This window comes from Hyperolius riggenbachi, chromosome 3 (assembly GCF_040937935.1).
Source record: "Hyperolius riggenbachi isolate aHypRig1 chromosome 3, aHypRig1.pri, whole genome shotgun sequence".
Lineage (NCBI taxonomy): Eukaryota > Metazoa > Chordata > Amphibia > Anura > Hyperoliidae > Hyperolius > Hyperolius riggenbachi.
The window spans coordinates 412,796,901-412,817,624 of NC_090648.1; the positions used below are offsets into that span (position 1 = coordinate 412,796,901).

Sequence of the window (20,724 nt, forward strand, 5' to 3'; positions counted from 1 at the left end):
TTGGTGAAAAATGCCACTTTCTTAGCAAAAAAAAAAGGATGTTAAAAAAAGCACTAAGAGTTGTGAGAATTTGCCCATAAAAGGCCTTGGTGATAAATAGTTTCTCTGACCCTCCTGCTAGCCTCATGACACATAGCAAAACTGTGATATAGAGCTGTGGGCAGCAACAATGGAAACCTCTAATCACTGGTTGTCAGTCCTATAGCGGCCAGTGATGCTATGTGGCAATTATCACTATCGCAGTTGATTCCACTAGAATTTCAGAAACATTATGTAATTTGTAAGCATTCCTAACAATAAACAGAAAAACTTAAAGCGGAATATAACCCTGCATTTCAACTTTGCTCTAAAACATTATTTACAGTATATTATATGCAACCAGCATTTTTTTTTTTACTAGACCAGCATTGGAAGGGTTACACAGGGCTTTAAAGTTCCTTTAGATTTCTGCAGACGCATCCGAAGCTGAAATAGATATATTTTGTTTACATAATGTATCTAAGTGTTGAATGTGACTCATCTCTCTCACTGAGAAGGAGCTTGGAGGACAGCCAAAGAGTGTGTAACTGTTTATTAATAGATACATGTAACTAAATAGAATGTATCTATCTGAACTTCTGCATATCTCTCCAGGACCTTTAAACCTCTGTGTTTAACCCTTCCAATGCTGGTCTAGTAAAAAAAAATGCTTTTTGCATATAATATGCTGTAAATAATATTTTAGAGCAAAGTTGAAATGCAGGGTTATATTCCGCTTTAAGCAACATCTATGCAGAAACAACTGAGCAGAGCACAGGCTTCACATACCCTTGTGACATGGAAAAAGCTGTGATCAGAAAGGGACTAACGCAGCAACTTCTATACCAACTAAACGGCAGCCATAAGACGTCAGCCATCGTGGAAGAAAGTCATGTCACCTATCTATTGCTAGCTTTGTAGTGTGTGTGGTTTATTATTGCAAGCGTTAGATGGAATGGAAGGGAAATCATTTACAGATCCATATTCTGGAGCTGACCCATAGTATTTCTAGACAGGTAACCCAAGCTTAATAAAGCACATTCAGGAGGAACCCTTGACAGTTCAATCAATTTTTATAGAGTAATGTGCACAGCTTGGACCATGGTGGGCAGCAAATACTGTGAAACATTTGTAAAAACTGCGCTGGATAAAAATCTGGCATTCACTAAGGACATTCCTCATTGTAGAGCACCACCAAATTGCTCTTACAACCTACAATGCAAATTGTCCATAAACCTGCTTATAAAGGCAATAGACAAATATATGCACGTGTTACAACTAGGACTCAAAGATATAATGTCCAAAGTAAACCAGTTCTCTACTGCCAGCGTCAGACCAAAGGAGGAAAGGTATCATCCAAAGCAGCTCTCTCAATAATGGAATGTGACAGGTGTCTGTATCAGAAAAAGGAGAGCGAGCGCTTATATGGTGCAATACCTTTAATTCAGCTTGCAATACAAATGCATGTACAAGACTGTAAAAATAGTGCGGGTAAAACTGACTGGACAAAGACGCATCAGTGTGTCAAAATACATAGTCATTAGCACCCGGAGCTTGCCTAGACACCGGCTCTACCACGTACCCTTGTTGATTTCCCCGCTGACCATGGTTGACATCAGAGGAGTGGAACATTGGCCATGTGAGATACGCTTGCAAATATCTGATTCAGATTGCTAATAGCAAAAGAAATGCAAAGTTTTTTCCCCATAGAAGCGCTCTCTTCTCTTTCTCTCTTTTGCTTATGAGGCAATCCTCAATCTTTAACCACTTCCGGACCTTAATAATTTAAATCTACGCTGTTCTGATCCTGTTATACCTGCCAGGGCGTAGATTTCAATCATCCCACCGCACGCTCTTGCTGCTACCGATCGCGCCCACTCCCTCCCCGTCCCCCCCGCAGATCACTCGCCCTGCTGTCAGTATGACAGCAGAGCTGTGTGAGCCGGTCAGCAGATTTTATTGGCTCCTGACCCTGCCATCACTGTAAGCCAATGCCATTGGCTTAAATTAATGGACAGCATCAAGAGCCACTGAAGAGAGATGTGCCTGCAGGGATGGAGGAGTGGCGGGTATGTGTGGCAATTCTTTGGGAAGTGCCGTTCTATGGTACCAGCAGTCTCTGGTCTTTAAAGAGACTCCGTAACAAAAATTGCATCCTGTTTTTTATCATCCTACAAGTTCCAAAAGCTATTCTAATGTGTTCTGGCTTACTGCAGCACTTTCTACTATCACCATCTCTGTAATAAATCAACTTATCTCTCTCTTGTCAGACTTGTCAGCCTGTGTCTGGAAGGCTGCCAAGTTCTTCAGTGTTGTGGTTCTGTGATGCATCTCCCCCCTCCAGGCCCCTCTCTGCACACTGCCTGTGTATTATTTAGATTAGGGCAGCTTCTCTCTTCTCTTATCTTTTACAAGCTGGATAAATCCTCCTCTGAGCTGGCTGGGCTTTCACATACTGAGGAATTACATACAGGCAGAGCTGTCTGCACTCTGCAGGAAGAAACAGCCTGACACTTCAGTGGAAGATAGCTGCAGGGGGAAAGAAACACACAAATGATCTCTTGAGATTCAAAAGGAAGGGTGTATACAGCCTGCTTGTGTATGAATTTATTTTCTATGTGTGGACATACTGTACATCAACCTACTTCCTGTTTTGATGGCCATTTTGTTTGTTTATAAACAAACTTTTTAAAACGGTTTTTAACCACTTTTAATGCGGCGGGGAGCGGCGAAATTGTGACAGAGGGTAATAGGAGATGTCCCCTAACGCACTGGTATGTTTACTTTTGTGCGATTTTAACAATACAGATTCTCTTTAAAGAGACTCTGTAACAAAAATTTCAGCCTTAGTTCATCTATCCTATAAGTTCCTTTGCCTGTTCTAATGTGCTCTGGCTTACTGCAGCCTTTCCTAATTGCACAGTGGCTGTGTTATCTGTGTTATATGATCTAATCTGTTTCCTTCTGTCGGCTCTGTCGGGCTAAGGCTTGAATGTGTGGAATGTGCAGGGCTGCTTGTGATTGGATAGAAGCGATACACACACTCTGCAGGCCCCCTGCAGGCTCTGTATGACTCACACACTCTGCTTATGTGAGCCTATCACAAGCTGGTTAGTTTGTTTGTAAACACTGCCTAAAACTGTTAATTTCAAGCCAGGCTTGCAGCAGAGAGTGGCAGAAACAGCACAGAGGGGCCCAGGAGAACATAATGAATAGAATGGTATGCTTTTTGCTGTAAAAATTTTAGAGTACAGATTCTCTTTAAAAGGGGGCAGAGACTGCTGGTACGGAAGTGATTAATAAGTCTAAAGGTGCATACATGCTTCCTGAGAGAGACCATAGCATGGCACAGGATGGAGCGCCTTCTAGTGAGAGGGGTGAAGAGGGGGAACAATGGGTTCTGCCTTCAGTCAGATGTTAAGGTCTCTAAAGGTTCAGCATTCCGGATTTTTAGGAAGCACTGGGGGGTCACCTGGACGCACTCTAGATTTTCAGCCAAGATGGTCCTGAATGGCCGTCTTTGCAGAGTGCCATCTAGCATGTGTATGAAGCTTAAGAAAAAGCTCTTTTGCACCACCGTAGTAAGATTACAGGTATATTTTAGCAGTACAAAGCAATGCCTAATGTCCCTATATGAAAGATCACTCTACTTCCCAGACCAGTAATGCCACAGAACGTAGGAGGAACCATAAACAGGAACACGGGCATAAAAATCAAGCAGAAAAAGAAAAAAAAAAAAAGAAAAAAACCTTAATTCACTCAGTCTTCTAACCTGCATCGGAGGAACCCACTGAGTAAGGCTATAAATCGCACACACACACACACACACACACACACACACACACACACACACACACACACACACACACACACACACACACACACCTCAACTCAAATGAGGGCTAATGCATACAGAACACTTCCACTAAAACAGCTGGTTGCATGTGTCCACAGACATAAGAGTGAGCCTACGTTCAATAAGCCGTATAATGACTATTTCATAACATGTAGCAAAGGAAAGTAGCCTGTAGAATGGCATAAGTAAAAGTTGGTCCTGGCCTTGCAATAACTTTTCAATAAGGCTAATAACACGCCCTCTTTAGTCACATGTGTATGCATGGGGAGTGAGATTACTCCAACTGATGCCAACTGAAGCCATGCCTCCTCGATGACTGATAGCCTATTAAGTATGGAAGTGTAGGGTGGTGATGCCCGCAGTGCTCAGCACAGAGGTGGAGCCACTAATCTATGCCAGGAGCATGTAGCTAGCTTAAAACCGACTGGAAGTGAGCAGTTAACTAGTGGATATAGAAAGCAACTGAGAATCCATTGATTGCGTATGTACTGTACCGCCGCATGCTAGTTGGGTGCCGAGAAGACCCGAATGACTGCTCTCACTGCTGCCGTAAAACTCCTTGGCGGCGTTAAATACTATTCCCCTCCGAGTTGTCGCAATACTATTCCCCTCCAAATTGTTATAACTCGCATGGAGATGTGATTTGGGGTCTGGAAACAGCCGGAGCCCTGGATTACCGTTACGCACCCCGCGCAGCATTACACTGCTGCTATGGGGTGTCTGACTTTGGCGCCTGGCGGTGAACTCCGTGCGTCGAAACCACATGCTTTGCCACTGATTGGTGCTACAGGCATTTTTCATTTTTATTTTGCCAAAACTGAAACACCTTTTAGAGGCCCTTCTCCACTAGCAATCGCAATCAAACGCCAGCGATAATTTTTCATTAATTTTGTTATGCAGTTGCGATTTTGCATTGCATTATCCCTCTTAAAATCGCTACAGAAAGCGATTGCGATTTGCAAATCGAATCACTATAATGGAAAATACTTCTCATGATTTCTATGATAAAGTAGCAACCCTAGCGATTTAAAAATCACTAGCGATTTGCAATTTAGCTGTATAGTGGAAAAAGGCCCTTACAAAGATTTTAAGCATAATTAATAAAAAAAAGTATACTAAATGCACATTAAGAAAAAAAAAAATGATGCTTTCTGAACTTAGGAATTAATCTCTAGCATCAAGCAGTGTGTGGCTCTCAGTGCAAGAGCAGAAGCTTACCCACGCAGAGGATGTTGAAGCAGAAGCCTTGAGTAACAGATTTACTAACAAGCTGATCTGGAAGGCTGTCGAAACCCACATGGCCGCCCAGTGCGAGGCTGCGTTTATCTTCATTCTGTCAGGCAAAAAGAAAAGAAATGAACACACAATTAGGATCTGCTTCTGAGGCACATACAGGGTAAAACATAGCAAGCTACTGGTATAAGCAGGGGATAACATGCAGCCATGTCCTATGGAGTGAGACACCATTTTGTTTTGATATGCTACATTCCAGACATTCTGCAAATCAGCGAAGAAACATCAGCAAGAAAAATGTGATCCCCGGGGTGTTAAAGGGGAAGAACAGGTCTTCTACACGGCACACGGCAACATACAATCATATACTGGGCACAAGTGTTTTATGCAGCTAAGCGAGAAGAAATACCAGAGAAAAGAAGGTAAGGCAAGTTACTTTCCCTGCACACAGCACATCCACCAGCATACAAAGGAGGCTAGTCACTGGACAGGGAACCATTCTCTCATCAAATGATCAGGAAACCGAAGACTTTTTTTTTTTTGCTATCCCAACTCATTTCCATCTCCATGGATGCAATATGGACCCTGTACACTAGGGCTGAATTATTGCATTTTTCTGCAGATATTTGTCATTTATTTAGGTCAGGATGTATCCAGAAAATAGAAATGGTCAATGATATGCAGACCTATGCAAATATATGCAGCTTGAGGCCAGAAACCCACTAGGAGCAATTTTCTAATCGTTAGATCACACCCATAGCATTATATTAGCAAAAGTTTTCAAATCCTAAAAAAGCTCAGAAAATCTCTCCTAGTGGGTTTTCAGGCCTAAAAGTGGACCGATCGAATGAAGCTGGGGGGGGGGGGATTTAAATGGTCCATTGCAGACTGAATAGATTTGCATAAAAAAGTGCATAAATTATGCTTTAACTCAGAATATTCTGCATCTCATTTACCATCCCTACCAAAGAATAAACAAAGTATCTTGTATGCACTGACCAACTAAACAACCAACTCATTTTAATACTGCACAAGCACCATATTTGCATTCAAAAAACAAGTAGTTTAAATGACTTGTACACGTGGCTAACCTGCACAATAGGTGACCAGTAGATCCACTGGTTGGATCAGGCAAACCGCCTCATCAGTCGCTCGTCTAGTCGTTTGCCACGTGTACACATGCCCAACCTATCCCCCTACAGACAAGTTTGGCCGATAGTTGGACAGGAAAAGTTACACGTGTGTACGAGTCTTTAGTCAGACTGCTGGCTTGAGTAGGAATGAAGACCTAATTATCTGCGAGTAATGTATCTACAACAATAATAACAATAACATTTGTAAAGCGCTTTTCTCCCATAGGACTCAAAGCGCATAGCTGTGTCTCAGATTAATACAGGGTTGCAGGCTGGGTTGTGTTACAGAGGAGATAGTCAGATGTTCATGAATGCCAGACTGAAGAGGTAGGTTTTCAGTTTAGACTTAAATGCATCCAGGGATGGAGCTGTCCTGATTGGGTGTTTCAGGGAGTTCCAAAGTGTAGGGGCAGCATGACAAAAGGCTCTGTCTCCAAAGGTTTTGAGGTGGACTCTGGGGGTGACCAAGGTGTTACGTCCTTTTGATCTAAGATTGTGGGGGGGGGGGGGGGGGGTGACGCAGTTGCAACAAGTCCTTCAGGTATCCAGGGCCCAGATTGTGCAAGGATTTGAATGTCAGTAAGCCAATCTTAAACAGAATTCTCCATTTTATCGGTAGCCAGTGGAGTGAGCACAGGGTTGGTGTTATGTGGCAATGGCGGGGTTGGCTCATTAACAGCCTTGCGGCGGCATTCTGTACTAATTGCAGGCGGCGTAAGTCTTTCTTATGCAGGCCTGTGTAGAGGATGTTGCAGTAGTCTAACCTTGATGTGACGAAGGCATGAACTAGGATTGGAAGATCCTCTGAAGGAATTAGGTGTTTAATCCTTGCAATATTCCTTAGGTGAAAAAAGGAATGTTTCACAACAGCTGAGATTTGATTCCTGAAGCTTAGTTTCCCATCAATCAGTACTCCCAGGCTGCGCACAGAGTCTGAGTTGTTCAGGTCTGAGCTCCCTATCCTTAGCGGTGTTGGTTGAGACTGGGGCCGCTTTGCTGTTGAGCCCTGGCCCTCGATAACAAGAACCTCAGTTTTGTCAGCATTAAGTTTTAGCCAATTATTATTCATCCACTCCTGAAGCTCAGCTAAGCATGCGTTCATTTGTGGAGTAGGGTCTGTGACGTCAGGTTTGAATGACAAATATAGCTGGGTGTCATCAGCATAGCGATGATATGTCAGGCCATGTTTTTGTATGATTTCTCCAAGTGGCAGCATGTATATGGTAAAAAGTAAAGGTGATAATATTGCGCCCTGAGGTACACCGTATTTTAGTGGTACAGGTAAACTACAAAAAAAAAAAAAAATTCCCCCTACAGCTGGGTGTTAAAATATCAACAAGCCACTAGGAAGCAGGCATCTAAGGAGCATCAGACACCAGCTTGCAAGTATACCCATAGTCCATTAGGCTGGCACGTACTGGATACATACACACTGTATTCCTATAACAGTGATCCATTTACTGTATATCCTCGAATATAAGTCTACCTAGTGTATAAGTTAACTGCAATATTTGACTCTCTTAAAGGAGTTATCAGGCTTTTAAAAAGAAAATAAGTGCTACTTACCCAGGGCTTCGTCCAGCCCCAAGTTCCCAGCATATCCCTCGCCGCAGCTCCGCTGTCAGCTGTTCGCCACCGCTGCCTCCCGGTCCCCGCCGATGACATCAGGCTGACCTGGAGGTCTGCGTGAGCGTGCGCTGCCAACCACTGCCACGTGGCTTCGGAGCATACTGCGCAGGCGCAGTAGTTCTGCACCTGCGCAGTACGCTCCGCTCCACGTGGTGGCCTGACGTCATCGGCGGGGAACAGGAGGCAGCGGCGGCGAACGGCTGACGGTGAAAAGCCTGATAACTCCGTTAAGCTGGAATTTTATACTGACTCAAGTATAAAAGTCTACCCAGCAAAGTTAATGGCTTTACTTGGGGATCAGGAAGAATTAATAGCTGCATTTGGGATCCAGGAGGGCGTTATGACAGCACTGTATACAGTATTGCAGCCATTAACCCCTCCTGTCCCTTAAGTGCAGCCAATAACTCCTCCAGGCACCCCCCAAGTGCAGCAGTTATTCATCCCCTTCCTGCCGCCCAGTATTTTTCCTTGTTAATTCTTCAGACCTGTGTTTTCTTGGCGTTTCCTTTATCAAGAAAGTGTCACTTATCAATAGGTTGCTGCAATTGGGAATGTTACTAATAGTACACATATTACTCAATGCGCTCAGTGTTCCTCGTGACTTGTTAACAAGTCGACCCCTATACTTTTAGGCCCGATTCACACTGCACGCGTTTCCAGCCGCGTTTTGGAAACGCGTGCAGGTGGCCGACACGCACGACATCAGACATTGCATAGAGTGCAATGTCTGATGTTCACACTGCATGTGTTCCGGACCTGTGCGGTCCGGGAACGCATGCTGCACGCATTTTTTTTGCAAAAACGCGTGGCTGTCCCATTCAGTTTTCAGTGATGGGATCAGCCACGCAACGCATACAAACGCGGATGGCGTGCGTTCGTACGCGTTGCATTTCGCGTGCGTGCCCATCCGCGTTTGTAATGTGAACGAGGCCTTATTTAGAGAGTCTGACCTAAATTTCTAGACTTATAGTAGAGCATATACAGTACATGATTTGCTAAGACATACACACAATGGGTTAAGTCATCACCCACATACTTGTTTTTCTTTCACAATCAACATCTATTAAATCACACAAAGTGTACTGTAGTGAAAAAGAGGGGGATTCGCTTTTTCACATTCTTATCCTTTCATCTGAAAATAGCACAATGTGCCATGATTTGCCCATAAAATGTGCAAAGAACTGAAAAGTCAAACACAGCAGGACCAGGATGTGAGTGAAAGAGACTTTTGCTGCAGCACTCCATGCAGCTCTTAAATATAGTACAAGCAAATCACTCACTGTTCTTGTTGAATTTGAGAGTGTAAAATGAGGATTTAGTCATTCTAAGAGGACATAAAACTTTTTTTTTTTTATATAGTGGGTTTTTTTTAACACAAGATCTACTTCGTTGGGCTGAAACTAAGACTTCAAGAAGACTAACAGAAAGGGGTAAACCCAATACATAATTTCACAGGTAAGGTACAGTCTAGGCATGACATGCCACAAAAAACAAACATGCCTTCCTAAAGTGAATCCGAGGTGAAAATAAACGAAGATAAACAATTCTATTTATCCTTATACACCTACAATGACTTATCCCATGGTTTATTTTAAACTTAAACACTTACAAAGTAGGTTGATTGTTTTACTCTAACTAATCAGTGGCAACCTATTAAGTGTCCCAGAGTTAGAAAAAGGTCAATAGTTCATGTATTTTTCTCTCCCTGCCCTTAGAAGTTATATTCTGCCAGTAAAACCTTTATCACTATAATTTGCTTATCAGTGATGCTTACTAGATTCGTATCGACAAGACAGAAGCGGTCACTTCCATGTCAAGAAATTAATTTTCAGGCATCAAAAACAAAACAAATAAAACAGCCTGGTTATTTATGTTGTGTACTGTACATACACTTTTATCTCATGTCACCTTGTACACTTTAAAACAGAAGGTATTTGTGATTAATCAAGTTGGAGTAAGCATAGGAGGTCTCCCCCCCCAATGCTTTACTGCTGAATATGCAAATCATCCCTTTGTTGCCCCCAAAAGCCAAACGCACCTCCAGGAATGCAATGATGCGTCAGCTTCCTAAATTATAGAGAGTCATACTAATCCAACATACATACAGACTGTTTTGGACTAGTTGTTCCTCATCAGTGCATGGCATAGATTAATATGGCTCTGAGGTAGGATTTGAAACTCCCAGAGTTACAGACTGCCTGTTCAGCAAGGTCATGGTGAACCAGAACTCCTAGCTGTGTATGAGGGGCTATAAAAAAGGACCAAAAATCCCTTACTGAAAAAACACTAGGCAAAACAGAAATTTACAATTATTCAGGCATAGAGCAGCGTTTTTAGTAAGAGGGCTTTTTGGTCCTTTGTAGCCCCGTATACACTGCTAGGTTCTGGTTCACCATGAGTTTGCTGAAAACATTATTCAAATACTCAGTAACGTGTTCATTCTCTGCTATTTGCTCTTACATTGAATTAATGTGTAGTGACAGATACACTCAGTATATGGTGAAGGGAAGTTTGCTCTGAGGCTAGTCATATCTCATGGTGCTGTGATTTCAAGCATGTTTGGCCTAAATCATACTACAGATGACAAAAGCTGGCTCTCCAAAGATAGCCACTGAGAGAAATGTACAAGTAGAGGAAAGGGAATAGTTAATTATTATCACTATTCAAAGCACATATAGTAGGCTGACCATGTGTCCTCTTTTGCCCGGACAGGTCCACTTTTTCAGACCTGTCCGGGCTGTCCTCCCGGATATTTGATCTGTCCGGAGAGCCGAACACACTTGCAGAGATCCATTGAGGCTGAGATGAGCCGAACACTGCGAGTCAGTGGCAGAAGAACAGCTTGCAGAGATCCATTGAGGCTGAGATGAGCCGAACACTGTGAGCCAGTGACAGAAGAACTGCTTGCAGAGATCCACTGAGGCTGAGATGAGCCGAATACAGCGAGCCCAAGGCAGAAGAACCATTTGCAGAGATTCTCTGCAAACTGTTCTTCTGCTGCGTGGGCTCGCAGTGTTCGGCTCATCTCAGCCTCAGTGGATCTCTGCAAGTGGTTCTTCTGTCGCTGGCTCACAGTGTTTGGCTCATCTCAGCCTCAGTGGATCTTCTCTCTCTGCAAGCTGTTCTTCTGCAGCTTGGGCTCCCAGTGTTCGGCTCATCTCATTCAGCTCCTGACTCCTGACTCAAACGGCTCTTCCTCGGGCTAGGCAGTGAGTCAATCCCTTCCTGCTGCTCTGCTCCACCTCCAGCCGCCCCCATCCACTGAGACAGAGCAAATTGCAGAGCAGAGGGGTGGAGACAGCCAGAGACAGCCTGAGTTCAGTGGGACTCACGCTGGGCTGATCACTGGTGCTGTTTGTGTGTGACCTGTGGGAGCAGCTCAGCAGCACAGCCTGAGCCCTGAGTTCAGTCTGTCAGTGTCAGTGAATTGATTCAAGTCACGCTGGTGCTGTGTGGGCAGCCTGTGGGAGCATAAGGGCCTGAGTTAGCAGTGAAGTCACTCTGCTGTGTGGGCGGCCTGTGGGAGCATAAGGGCCTGAGATTCTAAGCTATACTGGGGCCATATTCCTATCTAACCTATACTGGGGCCATATTCCTATCTAACCTATACTGCGGACATATACCTTGTCCGCACATTTGTAGGGAAATCTGCTGCCAATCTCATTGACTTTTGTGGGAAATTCTTCTGCGAATCTGATTGCATTTTGTGGTTGGCAGGCCCTCCACCATGTGGTCTGGAAAAAAAAAACGTCCCTCCATGCCCACGAAGTTGAACAGCACACTGCTAAGGTCTTGTATATTTGGCCCCACCCATGACCACGCCCACATGCTGTTGTGATCGTCCTCTTTTTTGGAAATCAAAATATGGTCACCCTAACATATAGTGGTGACCTTGACCACTACTATACCAGTACAGAGCTAATACAGGACAGGAGGAGGAACGCATGTTGAGGCCATGATGCAGTGGCAACCTCTGCATCCCCCATTTCAACGCCACTGTTGCACAGAGAACACAGGGCGGCAGCTGCCACTTTTCACTGCTTTGGTTACCTCTCCATTACAATGTATGAGGGTAAGAAACAGAAGTGTTATTAGCAGTTCTTCCAGATAAACGACTTCTGGTATTTATGTGAAACCTTGTAGCAGCATCTTCATATGCAACCAATTCATATCATGGTTAGTGATTATTTATGTTCAAGTTTTAAACTGAGAGTTAATGTTCAAGAGATGGTGTCATGGAACACCTCCTCTGTAAATACTAGCACATATGGGACTCATTTACAAGTAAGAACAGCAGAACCATAGTGACTCCCTTTAATACAGCGATAGGGCCAGTGCACACTGAGCGGTTTTTGGAGCGATCCGCCGGCCGCATCCGCCTGGAAAAATGCTTGGCTAATGTATTGCAATGGGATGGTGCACACCGGCGGTTGAGGTTTTTGCCAAGCCGCAAACGCGCCTCCTGCTGCGCGTTTGCGGTTTGCTAAAAAACCTCAAACCGCCGGTGTGCACCACACATTGAAATACAATAGCCAAGCGTTTTCACTGGCTGATGCGGCTGGTGGATCGCATACAAAATACGCTTGGTGTGCACCCGGCCAAATATCTGCTCTCAAAACCGCTAGCGTTTTGAGGATCTGCTAGCGGTTTTGGTGTGCACTGGGCCTCAGACAGTATTGTAATCAAAGGAGCAAGCCAAATGCACCATCATTACCATACATGGACAATGTAGGGCGTATTTAAAAAAACCTAAATAAAATTGCTTAAGGGTACTGTAAAAATTAAACAATACTTATAATGCTTAAGTTGTCCCTTAAAAAAAAAGCATAAGTTTATGGCATAAATGGCGGTATACCATCCCCAGCATACTGAACACCTGTCCATCCAATTTCCAGCTATTTCTTTTTTAGTGACTCACCTTGTTAGGTGATTAATTTATAAAGACAACTAAAAGGGTACACTGACACAAATCACTGAACGTCCCATGATAACTTCCACATAAGATTCAGTGCTTGCTGCATAGGAAATGCTGGATGAAAACACATCCTTAGAATAAAATTCACAGCGCCAAATTCAGCTTATCTGGAGTCTGCCAAGACATTAGGATCAACATGCTAAGAATGGAGGGCATTATTAATCAGTGATCCATCTCCATGTCACAGGAATGTATTAACCAATTTCCTACATGGGAAATTCAGCTTTGTCCTAGCCTCATTTCACACAGGGATCTGTACATTACGTTGAGGGATGCACACATACCGTATACACTCGAATACAAGTCGATCTCGTGTATAAGTTGACTCCAATATTCAACCCTCTTAAGCTGGATTTTTTTTATTGACTCAAGTATAAATCTACAAGTACACGAGAGAGGGTTTTACTCGGCACCCAGTTTATGGGAGGCAGAGGGCTAAATCCACACGTTCTACAGCAGTACACACAGCTCAAAAACTCCACCCCAAACCACCTGTATGGTAAGGATCATAAACAGCCAGGGGGCATGCAGCCAGTCCAGTAGCAAGACACATGTATACAGTTTGGTACAAAGGGGTTGGTCCAGGCACTGTCCCTTAAGTACAAATCTACCCAGCAAAGTTAATGGCTGCAATTGGGCTCAGGAGGGATTAATGACTGCACTGCATACAGTATTGCAACCATTAACCCCTTCTGTCGCTTAAAAGCAGCTAATACCTCCTCCAGGCCCCCAAGTGCTGCACTTATTCACTCCCTTTTATGCAGCCCAGTATTTGCCCCTGCCCCTTTCCTTGTTAATTGTTGTGGCCAGAACTTTTAGACCTGTGTTTTCTTGGCATTTCCTCAAATTATCACTTACCACTGGGTAAATTGCTGCAAATGGGAATGTCCCTACTGTATATTGAAGTGTATAAGACAACTTTTCCAGTTAAAATATAGAGTTTGGGATATGCTTGCCGTATAAAACTACCCCTCTTCCAATGCAACCAAATAAAAAAATGAAAAAAATCATATACTGGTGCTATGTATGAACAGATATGGTGCTGTACTGTGTGTGGTACCCAGTATATAAGAGATTGACTGGTTGGATTGTTCAGCTCTCCTGTTTATCAGAGTGGTATGTAATATTTGGGCGCTGTGCCCATAAAACAAGTCTCTTTTACCCTTCTGGCCCACCCTTGTAACCTATTTACCCTCCTTCTCTGCCTCTCAGATTTCGCACATGTGCGCCTGCATCGCTTCAATACAGTACTCCGCAGTGAGATCTGAGAATCGGTAACCGGATAGGTGATCTAACCCAACATCAATGACACCCGGCGTATAAGATGACCCCTGACTTTTCAGATGATTTTAAAGGGTTAAAAAGTAGTCTTATATGTCAAAATATACACATTACTCAGCGTGCTCAGTGTTGCCCATGACTCGTGTAGAAGTTGACTCCTATACTTTTATAAAGTGAATCAGACTTAAAATTTCTAGACTTATACTTAAGTATATACAGTAAAGGCTCGTACACGCCGTACTAAAGGCAACTTTCAGCAGACAGTACAGCGTGTGTACAGTCTGTCGGCGGACTGACAAGGCTGTTTCTGAACGATCCGCCGGGCGGATCGTTCAGAAACAGCCTTATCAGTTCGCCGACAGACTGTACACACGCTGTACTGTCTGCTGAAACCCGCCCAGCGGGAGGTGACGACAGACTAGTCATTGCCTTTAGTACGGCGTGTGTATGAGCCTTAAGTCTATGCAGAAATGAATGAAATAGAGAGGACATTAGAACAGTCTGTGTCTGTAGGATTGGCACCCCGCCCTGGCTCACGTTACTCTCCATACACAAATTAAGTGCAGAAAAGCCAGAGCAAACTTATCAAACTAATAGGGCGGATCAGGATGTAGACCCTTGGCTGTAAATGTGTAAGGCCTGGGAGCCACTACCAGTGCTTTCCTAAACGCTTGTGATTTGTAGTAAAAAAAAATAAAAAAAAATCCCTCAAGTGGGATCACACACATAGCATTACATTAGCCAGAGCTTTTCAAATCACCACATTTAGAAAACCTGCTGCTAGTTGATCCCAGGGGGGATATTGCTAGTCTACACATCTGCTGTCTTGTTACCCTCCAGAAGCCATTATGTTGACTACTGTTTTGTTGCCATCCTGCAGCCATTTTACTGACTACTGTAGGTAATGCATATTTATTTGTTAATTTTTCATTTAGTAAGAGCAGGTCAAAAAGGCATCTTCACTGAAAACCATCAGGGGAATCTGAGCATATTTTTTAATTTAATTTCTTACTTGTCTCTGCAACTTTACAGAGTAAAGCCTCATACACATGCACAATAATGGTCGTCTGCAAGGATCAGGACTAAATCACTCATATGATGGTTCAAGGGCAAGTTCTGTACAAATGTGTCTGTTGCTATGAAGGGGGAAGAAGGGATGGCTCATGATGCCTGACAGAGAGGCTTCCCACGGTCGTGCAGGACGAGTATGAGAACAATGAACATTACAGTTTTATAAACAATACAACTAAGCAGTATGGATATATTATATGCACAGCTTGAAAACATTGTAAATATGGTCTCAAACCAACCTATTAAAATGGAGGTAAGGAGAAAATCCATGGAACGCAATGGAACCTCACCGGGTGATCCTCAGATCACTAAACCCCCTAGCAGACTTAAATCCAGGCCTAAACTGGTGGAAACCATATGACGTTAGTCGTAGAATTGTACCAAACATTTTCCCCCTTGACCTCCATTTACACATGCACAGAGAACGTAATGTTTCAAGTTGCAAAATTCCGTTTTTCCTTTCAAACAGCATTTGAAAAAGTATATATGCCAAAATATAAAAGCAAAAGTGACTTTCTAAATAATTAAATAGCTATGCCACTAGACTCAGTTTATTCAGAGAACGTCCCACAAGTATGAGTGTTTCCAGGCAACTGCAAGCTTTAGTTATGTCCCTTCATGGCTCTACAGACAAACTCCTCAAAGAGTGAGTAATGTGACCCCCAGACAGATTTCAGAGCTTTCTATGGATCAGAGATCTTAGTAATTCTTCTAATCAATCAACCTTTTTACCTTATTAAAGTACCTGAGAACTTAAAAGCCTAATAAAAGGGAGCAGCGGAAAGCACATTTATATATGAAGTGGGAGTGGAAGCAAAGCAGAAAGCGACACAGCTTAAAAACTGCAGCATTGAAAAAGAGGTTGGTGGTGGCTGTAAGTAGTATGTGAGAACGCATAGGTGTTAGAAACCAGCAGAGCTCAGGAGAACAGACCACCTACTGTGCAGACATTCAGCAGCAGCCAATGAACGGTACATGTGGAGATCGCTAAAATCGGCACACTACTGCGTCACGCTTTAATATACAAAATCAGAATAATCGTAGCTCAACCAGGAATCATTAAAATGTTAAGAAAACTTTCATACATAGCTTTGGTTTGGACGAGTGTGTCTTGCACACATTCTTTTCAGTTATAAAGAGCAATAGTAATGTGGTTTGGCTCCAATGCCTCGTGGACAAAACCACAAGTGTCCTCTGTTGCAGTTTGGAATCAAAAACGAACAGCCGTATTGTTTATTGTATCATCAGCTCTAAATCAGATTGTGTTACACCAAACCGGCAAATGTGACTTCTACGAAAGTCCACCCAAACCTGGAAATTTAGTCTTGCTTCTAACAGATCTCAAAGGGTTTTCGCGCATTGTAAAGTAATTTCAATGCATAAATAAATCTGTCAATTTCTTAAGTTAACCAAACACAGGTTGGTAGCAGCCTAATCTGGCAAGCAGTCGATTGACTAGTTAGTAGTGAACGATGGACCCACCTTAACCCATTTGATGTTGAGATTTCAGTAGCAACTTGAATATGAACCAATTAAACCGCTGACAGAATAAAGCTATGTAGTCTTCAAACCCCAGCACCCTCATGCTCAAACTTAAAATTTGTCACAATGCCCAATCATGCTTCCAACAGATATAACATCTACAATCAACGGAAAAGTTTATTATACCAAGCTTTCTAGAGTCAAGTTATCTTTGGCAGATTTGACCAAAGTAATCAAGCTGGCTGTAAAATAGACTCTGTATAGACAATTTAAGTGTATTTTCAGTCAGAAAGAGGACAATACTGCTTTCCATTAGACACAGCTGAAATAAAACAGCCCATTATATATTTCATCTAGAAATTGTAATCTGCTAATTGTTAACCCAATAGTATTCGGCGGTCCAAAGTTTTTTGTGCTGTGATACACCACGGAAAAGGGAAGCTTAAAGACCTTTATAAAAGGGGGGGGGGGGAACCTATGAAAAGCAGAGGTTGAAGTAGTACTAAAAAAAAAATTACAGAACTTCAAAAATATGGAAATAATGCCACCATAAGTTACATACATTTAAAAAGGGAAGGTCCAGGAAGACTAAAAATAAAAAAAATCACTTACCCTGGGGCTTTCTCCAGCCCCTGGCAGCCGTCCTGTGCCCTAGCCGCAGCTTCGGTGGCTCCCGGTTCAGATGCCTTGCGAGGTCGGCATCTACCTGGGCTCCAGCATGCGGCTCACGGAGTCGCAATGACGTCATCCGGACTGTACTGCGCAGGCGCAGATCTACGGCGTCTGTTGCACCTGCGAAGTACAGTCCAGCTGACATCAGCGCGACTATGTGAGCCACTCGGAGCGCAAGTATTCTTCTAGTACTAAAGAGGACCTCGGGCCACCGGCGAGGAGCGGAGCTGAGGGCACAAGATGGCTGCAAGGGGCTGGAGGAAGCCCCAGATAAGTGGATTTTTTATTTTTATTCTTCCTGGACGTGCCCTTTAAGAACATTTTGCTTTTAAATCAATAGAAAGTATGCATCTTATCACATTAACTTTGTCTTCCCAAATTGGACCCATTGTTGAAGACCTATATGTGTAAACTAAGAACATACAGGTCCACTTTATGGACATTTTGCATTAGGACAACTGTAGATTCCGATAAAATAAGAACTGTCTACATGTAATACAGATAAATGACTTTCAAAACTGGTGACACATTTTTATATCCTGCAAGGGCTGGAATCATGAGATTCCATGTATTCCTTCATTCTGCTTAATTTCCCATATTCTGAAAATATGAATGCTAGACTTCTCAAATTCCCAAGTGTACAGTCAGAAGCAGTGGAGAAACCGCCAATATGCCTGTGGGTACATTATTCAGAGATGTGATAAAAGGTTCCCAAAACATTACAAATAAAAAAAATAAAAAATCCATAAAAATATACACAAAAAGATACGGAATTGAAATCATTTTTATCATACATGCACAAAAAATAAGAGGTTTAATTTCCTCCCATGTATGGTACTAAATTCAATGTAAAGCACATCAGCAAAATAGCTGTACTTTCAGGTAGCACATCTGTGCAGGATTAAATTAGTACATTTTTAAGCTGCACGTATTCGCATAATCTTGTATTTGCATCCCAATGACCACACATTTTTTTCAAGCCTTCCTGATCAATAGTGCCAACGTATACATTTGTCACCTATAAAAAAGGGATGAGAACCCAGCAAACCAAATATATACACATGGAAACCCTGTATGAAGTTCCAAACATTGGTGCTGCAAGCACACACAACAACACCCTATATTAGGGGTCAGGAACCTTTTTGGCTGTGAGAGCCATAAACGCCACATATTTTAAAATGTATTTTCCTGAGAGCTGTACAATATGTCTCAAACTGGGACAGTGCGCATGCGCAGCAGAGGGCTTATGTCCCTGTTGCCATGGTGATGTGTATACAGTTGATCCTCCGGGCAGCGGAAGTGTCAGACACGTCTTCAGCTTCTCTTGGGTTTCAGCAATTTCCCCGAGAGCCACACAGGAGAAATACCGACTAACAGCTTGTACAATTAGCTAGCTGACTTGGCGGTTGATTCACTTTGTAGGACATGATCCCCACATTTTACCCAATAGCCTGTCAACTGCCTGTCAAGTGCCTATTGGGCCAATCAAAGTGCAGCTATCTCGTCCTACAAAGACACTGAACCTGACAGTGTCCAGAGTGGGACAATTGGAGCGGCCGTTAGTTTTGGGGAGAGTGCAACTAAGTTAGTAGTGCATGCTACAGCAGTAGCGTGCCTACTTTGAAAATGTTACTTGCACTAAGCTGTGCTGCTTGTCTGTGAGCCAGATGCAGCCATCAAAAGAGCCACATTTGGCTCCCAAGCCATAGGTTCCCTACCCCTGCCCTATATCATGCACAAAACTAACTTACAGTATATACAGTGGAGGAAATTATTATTTGACCCCTCACTGATTTTGTAAGTTTGTCCAATGACAAAAAAATGAAAAGTCTCAGAACAGTATCATTTCAATGGTAGGTTTATTTTAACAGTGGCAGATAGCACATCAAAAGGAAAATCCAAAAAAATAACCTTAAATAAAAGATAGCAACTGATTTGCATTTCATTGAGTGAAATAAGTTTTTGAACCCTCTAACAATAAAAGACTTAATACTTAGTGGAAAAACCCTTGTTTGCAAGCACAGAGGTCAAACGTTTCTTGTAATTGATGACCAAGTTTGCACACATTTTAGGAGGAATGTTGGTCCACTCCTCTTTGCAGATCATCTCTAAATCCCTAAGGTTTCGAGGCTGTCTCTGTGCAACTCTGAGCTTGAGCTCCCTCCATAGGTTTTCTATTGGATTAAGGTCCGGAGACTGACTAGGCCACTCCATGACCTTCATGTGCTTCTTCTTCAACCACTCCTTTGTTGCCTTTGCTGTATGTTTTGGGTCATTGTCGTGCTGGAACACCCATCCACGACCCATTTTCAGTTTCCTGGTAGAGGGAAGGAGGTTGTCGTTCATGATTTTACGATACATGGCTCCGTCCATTTTCCCGTTAATGCGATTAAGTTGTCCTGTGCCCTTAGCAGAAAAGCACCCCCAAAGCAAAATGTTTCCACCCCCATGCTTGACGGTGGGGACGGTGTTTTGGGGGTCATAGGCAGCATTTTTCTTCCTCCAAACACAGCGAGTTGAGTTAATGCCAAAGAGCTCTATTTTGGTCTCATCAGACCACAGCACCTTCTCCCAGTCACTCACAGAATCATTCAGGTGTTCATTGGCAAACTTCAGACGGGCCTGCACATGTGCCTTCTTGAGCAGGGGGACCTTGCGAGCCCTGCAGGATTTTAATCCATTGCGGTGTAATGTGTTTCCAATGGTTTTTTTTGGTGACTGTGGTCCCTGCTAATTTGAGGTCATTCACTAACTCCTCCCGTGTAGTTCTAGGATGCTTTTTCACCTTTCTCAGAACCATTGACACCCTACGAGGTGAGATCTTGCGGGGAGCCCCAGAGCGAGATCGATTGATGGTCATTTTGTGCTCCTTCCATTTTCGAACAATCGCACCAACAGTTGTCACCTTCTCTCCCAGCTTCTTGCTTATGGTTTTGTAGCCCATTCCAGCCTTGTGCAGGTCTACAATTTTGTCTCTGACATCCTTGGACAGCTCTTTGGTCTTTCCCATGTTGGAGAGTTTGGAGTCTGCTTGATTGATTGATTCTGTGGACAGGTGTCTTTTATACAGGTGACTAGTTAAGACAGGTGTCCTTAATGAGGGTGACTAATTGAGTAGAAGTGTCTAACCACTCTGTGGGAGCCAGAACTCTTAATGGTTGGTAGGGGTTCAAAAACTTATTTCACTCAATGAAATGCAAATCAGTTGCTATCTTTTATTTAAGGTTATTTTTTCGATTTTCCTTTTGATGTGCTATCTGCCACTGTTAAAATAAACCTACCATTGAAATGATACTGTTCTGAGACTTTTCATTTCTTTGTCATTGGACAAACTTACAAAATCAGTGAGGGGTCAAATAATTATTTCCTCCACT

The 20,724-nt window shown here is 43.1% G+C and overlaps 1 protein-coding gene across 1 annotated transcript in view; it reads right to left on the reverse strand.

The window, feature by feature from the left end:
* The window catches only part of SEPTIN8 (septin 8), a 117,458-nt gene that overhangs the window by 39,973 nt on the left and 56,761 nt on the right, over positions 1-20,724 (reverse strand). Inside the window, exon 2 of the mRNA XM_068273703.1 lies at positions 5,093-5,207. Coding sequence (XP_068129804.1) covers positions 5,093-5,207 — 115 coding nt within the window. The remainder of the gene's footprint in view (positions 1-5,092; positions 5,208-20,724) is intronic.